General features: G+C 46.7%; 1 protein-coding gene across 1 annotated transcript in view; it reads right to left on the minus strand.

Annotated features, from left to right (window-relative positions):
* LOC144504325 (5-hydroxytryptamine receptor 1B) overlaps positions 1–7,871 on the minus strand; it is a 34,366-nt gene extending 26,495 nt beyond the window's left edge. The window contains exons 1-2 of the mRNA XM_078229482.1: positions 7,156–7,871; positions 5,007–5,167 (exon numbers count right to left, since the gene is read on the minus strand). Coding sequence (XP_078085608.1) covers positions 5,007–5,167; positions 7,156–7,330 — 336 coding nt within the window. The 5' untranslated portion in view covers positions 7,331–7,871. The remainder of the gene's footprint in view (positions 1–5,006; positions 5,168–7,155) is intronic.
* Positions 7,872–9,401: the final 1,530 nt, after the last annotated feature.

Below are 9,401 nucleotides of genomic sequence, written 5' to 3' on the forward strand. Positions count from 1 at the left end.
CTGCACCATCTCTCCAAGGAGCATCTTACCCAGGCCCACCCCACTGCCCTATCCCCGTACCTTGTGCATTTATTATGGCCAATCCACCTAACCTGCACACCTTTGGACACTAAGGGGCAATTTAGCATGACCAATCCACCTTTCGTAACACCTTTCTCAACAAAAAAACTATCAACCTCAGTTTTGAAATGTTCTGTTGACCCCCAGGCTAACAGCTCTTTAGAGGATAGATAATTCCACACTTCCACAGCTCTTTTGTATAGATCTGCTTCCTGACACCATCTGTGTACAACCGAGTTCCAATTTTAAACTTGCGTCCCTTGTGCAGAACTCCCAAACCAAAGGAAATAGTGTCTATTTACTTTATTTTATCCTTTCACAGGATGTGGGTGTCGCTAACAAGGCAAGTACTTGTTGTCCATCCCTAATTGTCATTGAACTGAACATTTCAGAGTGTATTTAAGAGTCAACCACATTGCTGTGGTTCTGGAGTCACATAGAAACACAGAGGATAGGAGCAGGAGGAGGCCATTTGGCCCTTTGAGCCTGTTCCACCATTCATTAAGATCATGGCTGATCATCATGTTGGTCAAACCAGATAAGGATGGCAGATTTCCTTCCCTAAAGGGACATTAATGAACCAGATGGGTCTTTGCAACTATCAATGATTACATTCCAGATTCATTAATTGATTAATTTATCCATAGTATCAAATTCTCTAATCACCTTAAACACCTCAGTTAGATCACTCCTTAATCTTCTACACCAACAGAATGCAAGGCTAGCCTGTGCAACCTGTCCTCATAATTTAACGCCAGTATGTACACAATAGCTGTAATACATTTTAAATTATCCCAGGTGGACACTGTCCTCCATCCTGTACCTGCTGTAGACACAGTAAGACGTCTCACAACACCAGGTTAAAGTCCAACAGATTTATTTGGAATCACGAGCTTTCGGAGCGCTGCCCCTTCATCAGCTGAGGAAGGAGCAGCACTCTGAAAGCTTGTGATTCCAAATAAACCTGTTGAACTTTAACCTGGTGTTGTCAGACATCTTACTGTGCTTACCCCAGTCCAACGTCGGCATCTCCACATCATGATTACTGAAGACAAAAAGTGGACATTGCCTCGCATCATCTTATAACTATTAAAGAATCAAGCTTGCGGTTATATTTTTAAAAAATCGTCCCCTCACTCATCTCCATTAATATTGAGCATATCCCAATGGCAATGGGCCACCATTCTGCACTACACAATTAAAAACGGGTTAAATGATCACTCATCTCATTGCTGTTTTGAGATCCGGACACATGCGAAGTGACTGTCAGATTCGAGTCATCGCATTTCATACACAACGAGTTAATTTGTCATGTTTCTGAAAGATTCAATCATGCGGGACAGCAACATACGTCTCCCTTTGAAAGAGGCAAATTCTTTAAAAAGGAAGAACACATACAAGCAAGTTTCCAACCTTACAACACTTCAACACTTCCTGGAAAATCTCAGCAGGTCTGACAGCATCTGTGGAGAGAGAATAGAGCCAACGTTTCGAGTGGCGGCACGGTAGCGCAGTGGTTAGCACTGCTGCTTCACAGCGCCAGGGTCCCGGGTTCGATTCCCGGCTCGGGTCACTGTCTGTGTGGAGTTTTCACATTCTCCTCGTGTCTGCGTGGGTTTCCTCCGGGTGCTCCGGTTTCCTCCCACAGTCCAAAGATGTGCGGGTTAGGTTGATTGGCCAGGTTAAAAAAATTGCCCCTTAGAGTCCTGGGATGCGTAGGTTAGAGGGATTAGCGGGTAAAATATGTGGGCCTGGGTGGGATTGTGGTCGGTGCAGACTCGATGGGCCGAATGGCCTCCTTCTGCACTGTAGGGTTTCTATGATTCTATGAGTCTGGATGACCCTTCGTCAGAAACGTTGGCTCTATTCTCTCTCCACAGATGCTGTCAGACCTGCTGAGATTTTCCAGCACTTGTTTTTGTTTCAGGTTCCAGCATCCGCGGTATTTTTACCCTTACACTTCAACACTTCATTAGCTGGAAAGCTCTTTGGGACATTCTGGGGCGGTGAAAGGAGTGGGTTTTTCTTACATGTTCTAGTCTTATTTTTGAATTCCTCAGTGGATGGGAGTAATAATCAACAATCGACCCCAAGAGCGCTGCCCCTGGCACCCAGTACAGCACTGCAACCTCCACTACAGAACAGCGACATCAAAAAAAAGGCTCGTTTGATTCTGCCACATTTTTCATTGAGTAAATACTTCGGGGCGCTTAAAATAAATGCTTTTCAATACACAAATCCGACAATGGTTTTTCAGAAACGCTGATGGATAACCGTAAATGCAAAGGTATGAAAGCGGGCATTTAATCCCCAATGATTTAATATTTCAGATCTCAGCTCTTTCACCAGGAGCCTTCTCTAGGACAATAACTCAAAGAACCGTGACTGGTTTACGGTGATCCAAATGCGTTCATTTTCATTTTTATTGCCTGGGTCTCCAGAATGTGAGAGGCATTTTGGAGTCTGTTTTCCGTGACTCTGCCCATTTATAATCTACTGTATTGTTTTATGGTGCCTAAGTGAGTCATTTTGTGTTTTTTATTACACAGATTCCTAAATCCTTCACCAGTACTTTTGCAACTTAAATTCTGCAATTTCATCCGTCTTTCTGTGAAATCACAGAGCGGTGGCCTTGATTTAACCCAGGTAACAACAAAGGCTAACTCCAGCATTACATTACTACAAAACAAGACTACAAAACAAAATGCTGATTAGAAATCAACATTGATTTAGACTTTATTAGGAAATGGTTGTATTTAAAATTAAAGAATATTGCTGGGTGTTCCAACTCTCCAGTTGTCCCAGTACATTGAATACATATTTCTAATGAGTGTAATTCTGGGCTTTGAGCATCTGTTCTGAAACATTCTCAAGAAAACTGAAATATTTCACAGTTCAGGGTTGTTTCTGAAAGGATTTGGAGGGTCAGGTGTTTTGAGGTGGAACTGGGTCCTCCAGATATGCAATGAGCAAAGAACAAAGAACAATACAGCACAGGAACAGGCCCTTCGGCCCTCCAAGCCCGCGCCGCTCCCCGGTCCAGGATTGAATCCTGAATCCAGGATCCCCGCCCAATTTTCCAGCCTATCTACATACCAATATCCTATCCACCGAAAAGCATTATTAGGGCATCAGATTTTTCCCTTCGCATATGCCCCAGAACTACAATTTCATTTTAAATGAGTTATTTCTTAAATGAAAACTATCCTAATGCCCTTTTCTTATCAGCTATTTGTTTTGGAATTCTCACTTCCAAGAGTTCTTGTACATGCCCAATATTGAGAATCCAGTATTGAGTCTAGGTTCATCACCATAACCCCTTCCTTTCTCTATAACATACTCCAGCCCTGCAACCTCCAAGATCTCTGCGCTCCTCCAATACCGACCTCTTGCACATTCCCAATTCTTGTCGCTCCGCCATTGACAGTCAGGCCTCTAGCTGCCTAGGCTAGAATTCCCTCCCTTAACTTCTTGACCTCTCTCTCTCTTGCTTCCATCCTTAAAACTGACCTGAAGACAAAATACTGCTGATGCTGGATCTGAAACACAGAGAATGCTGGAAAATCTCAGCAGGTTTCACAGCATCTGAGGAGAGAGAATAGCACCAAAGTTTCTGATGAAGAAACTCTATTCTCTCTCCACAGCTGCTGTCAGAGCTGCTGAGATTTAACAGCACTTTCAGTTCTTATTTAAAACTGACCTGTTTGGCCAAGGTTTTTGGTCAATTTTCCTAATATCACCTTATACGACTGGGTATCAAACTGCGACTGACAATGCTCTGATAAAGGCTCTTTTTCATTTTAATATGTTAAAGTCTCTATACAAACGTGCATGTAGTTGATTTGGAAAGTTACCATTGTGTTATAGGTTGTGTTTGGAGAAAGGTTACCGGTGTAATGATTAGCATTTGGACAAACTCTTAATAGAAAGGCTTCCACATGTTCCAATTAAAGTTTGTACGGAAGTTATCCTGGCGTTTTGTTTAAAATTATACAAAGATTATTCTAGAGTTAGTTTTGCTTTTTGTAGCTACCTGCTGCCACTGGCCTTGTCTTATCCATCATCTATTTCCATCCACTGATTGGAGATACAGTTTTTCTTTCAATGGAGCACAAATGAATCTTTTCAAGTGGGGAGATTGTTTCAATTTGAGATTTTTTAAATTCATTTGTGGGACATGGGCATTGCTGGCTGGTCAGCATTTACTGCCCCCATCCCGAGTTGACCTTGTTCAGAGGGCAATTGAGAGTCAACCACATTGCTGTGGCTCTGGAGTCACATGTAGGCCAGACCGGGGTAAGGACGGCAGATTTCCTTCCCTAAAGGACATTAGTGAACCAGATGGGTTTTTCCAACAATCGACAATGGTTTCATAGAATCATAGAAACCCTACAGTGCAGAAAGAGGCCATTTGGCCCATCGCGTCTGCACCGACCACAATCCCACCCAGGCCCTACCCCCATATCCCTATATATTTACCCGCTAATCCCTCTAACCAAGCATCTCAGGACACTAAGGGGCAATTTTAGCATGGCCAATCAACCTAACCCACACATCTTTGGACTGTGGGAGGAAATCGGAGCACCCAGAGAAAACCCACGCAGACACGGGGAGAATGTGCAAACTCCACACAGACAGTGACCCAAGACGGGAATCGAACCCAGGTCCCTGGAGCTGTGAAGCAGCAGTGCCGCCCTTATGGTCATCAGTAGATTCTTAATTCCAGATTTTTTTATTGAATTCAAATTCTACCATCTGCCATGGTGGGATTCGAACCCGGGTCCCCAGAACATTAGCCAAGTTTCAGGATTATAATAATCCAGCGATAATACCACTGGGCCATCACCTCCCAAACTGTGCCACCTTCACGAAAATCCGGTTTTGAAAATAATTATTGGAAGCAAAATGCCTGCACAAAGCAGCTGGAATTTGAAAATAACACTCACGTTGTACTGGTTCCAGTCCTGGTAAAACACAGACATGATGACAAATGGCATGACACCCAGGCCCACTAGACAGTCACTGACTGCCAAGTTCACCAGGAACACCGAGGTCACTGAGTGGAAATGCTTCGTCACAGCGATAATTGCAATCACCAGGACATTCCCTGAAATGACAAAATGTATTTTGAAAAATGCCCAATTCTAACAATAAAATTATTCCACATTGTCAAAGCAGCAACAGGGGTTGGCTAAGGAATCTTATCTAGACAGCTATATGAACGGAGTGGGAATGGAGGGATACAAAAGAGTGGTCTAGTTTGGACCAGGGAGCGGCGCGGGCTAATTGTTCCTTGTTTCTCGTTTCAAGGCTTCATTCTATGATCAGCTTGCTGGTGCCAGTACAGAGCGAGACTGCAGATAGTTGGGAACCTGTCTCGGGGGCAGGGAATTCATATGGTGTTCGTGGAAGTGGAAATGACTAGGGTTGGGAAGCATTTTCCGATCAGGGCCAGTGTGATCTCCTGGACTCGTTTCGATCGCCTCAGGGGGTCGGAGAGGAATTTCCCAGATTTTTTTTCCCCATATTGGCCCTGGGGTTTTCACTCTGGGTTTTCGCCTCTCCCTAGAGATCACATGGTCTGGAATGGGGGGGTGGGGGTGAGTTAATAGGTAAACAAAGAGTTAAGCATCGTAGCTGTGAGGGACAGCTCGGTGGATAGGATATTGGTATGTAGATAGGCTGGAAAATTGGGCGGGGATCCTGGATTCAGGATTCAATCCTGGGCCGGGGAGCGGCGCGGGCTTGGAGGGCCGAAAGGCCTGTTCCTGTGCTGTATTGTTCTTTGTTCTTTGTTTGAATCCCTCTGAGATCCGGGAATAAGGATCAATCATTACAACACAAACATGGGCCAGGCTGGCATACCCAGGTGGGCGTGGAAAGGAGAATGGTAGAAGTTTAGCGGGTGAACTGGAGGGTTCTGAAGTCTATGCCTAGTTGGTCTGTTATCTGGAGCTGTACATGGGTGGAGTGGGGGCAGTTGGAGCCTGGAGTCTAGACCTATACAGGGGAGGTGTTTGAAACCTGTACAATGGGGGAGTGAATGTCTAGACCTGCACATGGAGGATGTCTGGGGTCTAGATCCGTACACAGAGGGGACCTGGGGTCTAGATCTTGTACATGGTAGGGCTCTGTGTCTAGACTTCTATATGAAAGGGATCTGGGGTCTAAACCTGTACATGGAGAGAGCCTGGGGTCTAGACCTGTACAAGGAGGGGTCTGGGGTCTAAACTTGTACATGGTGGGGGGATGGGGTCTGGGGTCGAGATCGGTACATAGAGGAGTCTGGGATTTAGACTTGTACATGGAGGAGGGCGGGGGGAGGGGGGGGTGGTTCTGGGATTTAGACATCTATAATGGCAGGGGGAGGGGGGGGGGGAGGAATTCGAGGTCCGGACCCTCCCAGGGTCTGGGTGCAAGTTCGGAGATAGAACTGCGAGACTCGGGAATCAGTTCAGCCAGTCCAAAAACCGAAACATCCCCCAAAAAGACACTCCAGATACACCTAATCTCAGCAACATTACCCGCGTGATGTCTTTTTGTCCCCCTCCTTAGATATGGAATGAGTGTGAGAAACACGGGGAAAATTGGGAATGGGAGTGAGAGCTCCTTGTTAACCCAGCCCAGAGGGGACAGGAGAATACTCAGCACTCAAACTGAATTCTCAGCCCGTGTCCAACAATGAGAGCAATCCCACAGACATCCCAGCCCCAGGGCTGCTCTGGAGAGGTTTGCAAAATGAGTAATTTAAGCCGTTGCTGTTTCGTTTAACCTGCAAATCATAAAGTCTGCAAATTGCAAGTCTACTGATTCCGGTTTGGCCAAATCCAGGATATTTTGATGTGCAGTTTTATGTTTAGATATACAGAAATCAGCACACACACAGATTAACAGAGAGAATGATGATGGTAAATGTTTGTGTGTTTGTGGATCTTGTAATGTTGTTTTGTCCCTCAGCTGTTTGTCAAACAGTTTCAATCTTCTGTGTTTGTTTTTTTAAAGGGGGGGTTTACTCTGGATGTACACCCAGCTTCTTATCTACACTGTGCACACATGCAGGGGAAAGGGAGGAGAGAGAAGTTACTGATGGCAGACCTGTCACCGCCGCCAGACACATGAGGATCATGATCGTTTCCAAGAGGACCTTGACCGGCAGCGATGCTGAGGAGGAGCCCGGAACCGGAGTGGAGGAGCTGGGAGGCAGCGAGCGGCTTTGCCCGGTGGCGGAGAGGGACAGGTTGGTGAGGAGCGGGGGCAGAGCCGGATCCATGGCCCCGTTTCCCCCCACTCCACTCCGGGGCAGTCAGCGGCCCCCGCTCCTCCCTGCCCCGGCTGCGAGCATCCAGCCCCACTCCGCTCCCATGGCCCGGAGCTCAGTCCCCGGGGGTGGAGAGGCAGGCAGGAGTCCGTGTCTGCAGCCCAGGCTCAAAGAAAGTGGTTCCAAAACCAACCAGACGATTCTCAGAAAAAAAAAACCCCAAACACAATGCAGAAAGCAGCGACTGATTGAAGCTAAATTCTTCTCTCTGTCCGAATCATCTCAGAAATAATCCCAGTTTGAGAATCCTTCAAGTCCAAATCTCCAGCAGGCTGCAATGGGAAGTTACTTCTCTCTGCGTCCAATGGTTCCATCCAGCTCTCTCTGTGAACTCAGCCTGTGTGTGTGTGTTGTGGGGAGCTTATATTCTCCCCCTCTCTTTTTAAAACATCTTCCATCTCCCTCATTCGGTCCCCAAATTCAGCAGCGCCTGCGATGCAGCGACCTGACTCCGCCCTGTCCACCTACCCACCTCCTTCCCCCCCCCCACACTGGCACCCAAAGGTGGTGTCGGTTTGAGGGAGTCTACACTGCAAACTCCCACTCCCATCCCTCCCTCATTCTCACTGCCCAGAGAGGCGGGGGAGAAAGGGGAGGGGAAAATGCAATTGCATCCACAGACCATTCAGCATCTGGAGTCACTCTGTGGGTCTGTGTGAGAGAGAGAGAGATGTAGTCTCAGGTGGAGTTGAAAGGTGCTGAGACCAGCAGCGACAGAACCAAGGTGGGGGACACAGAAGAAGCCAGACCCCCTACAACAATCACAACCTTACATTAAAGGGTCCCAGTCAGCCACACAGGGGTGTAAACTGGACAGAGCCACACTGGGAGGTCACTCACTCAGGGACAGATGACCCAAGGCTTCGGACCTGGAGACACATCTTTAAAGGGAGTGGGAGAGACACAGAGAGGGAGAAGAGGTCAGCCCCAGAGAGGCTGCAGACACAGCCGCCAGTGGAAATCCAGGTGTGTTCCTGCAAAGGAGATGAATTCACTCAAAAGGAAATACTGCAGGGTGCGAGAAATTGTAAATCCGGGAGCTGCGGGGGGAGGCCATGCGGCCCGTCGCGTCTGTGCCAGCCCTCCGGAGGGACAGTAAATAACACAGAAAATACCCATAAGGCAGGCCAGCCTGCAACTATAGGGAGAGGGAGAGGGTTAATTAACACATCAGATAGCTGACCACAGCCGGAAGAAATTTATTTATTATCAGTTTATTGACAGTTGCTAATCTATCCCAGATACATAACCCTCCCCCACAGAAAGATAATGGGGAAAAAGATAAACAAAACTTCCTTGATTCAGAAGTCACTGTCATTAAGGGACAGTGAGCATGTACAGGGAAAGCCAGAACAGGACACAGAGTAACAGCAACAAAGACACCTCGCAATAAATGTTACAATGCAGCTGGAGACAGGAACTCTGTTTCTCTCTCCACAGATGCTGCCTGACCTGCTGAGTGTTTTTTGTTTTTTCGATTTGCAGCATCTGAATTATTTTGTTTTTTTCCTGAGTAAACACGTAATTCGGAAGCATGAAAAGAAAGGTTTGCATTTCTGTAGCAACCTCCAGATTTCTAAAAGGCTTTACAGCCAATGTGATATTTTTTGAAGTGTTGCAATGTAGGAAATCATAGAATCCTTACAATGCAGAAGAAGGCCATTTGGCCCATCGAGTCTGTACCGCCCACAATCCCAACCGGGCCCTATTCCAGTAACCCCATACATTTACCCTGCTAATCCCCCTGACCCTAGGGTCAATTTATCTTGGCCAGTCAACCTAACCCACACATCTTTGGACTGTGGGAGGAAACCAGAGAACCCAGAGGAAACCCACGTAGACACAGGGAGAATGTGCAAACTCCACACAGACAGTGACCCGAGGCTGGAATTAAATCTGGGTCCCTGGCGCTGTGAGGCAGCAGTGCTAATCACTGTACCACCGTGTTGCCCCAATGCAGCCACCAATTTACTCCCAGCAACATCCCTTACAAAGCAATGTCACTGCCACCCCTGATCACTTG

The sequence above is a fragment of the Mustelus asterias genome, chromosome 15 (genome assembly GCF_964213995.1).
Source record: "Mustelus asterias chromosome 15, sMusAst1.hap1.1, whole genome shotgun sequence".
NCBI classification, from domain to species: Eukaryota; Metazoa; Chordata; class Chondrichthyes; order Carcharhiniformes; family Triakidae; genus Mustelus; species Mustelus asterias.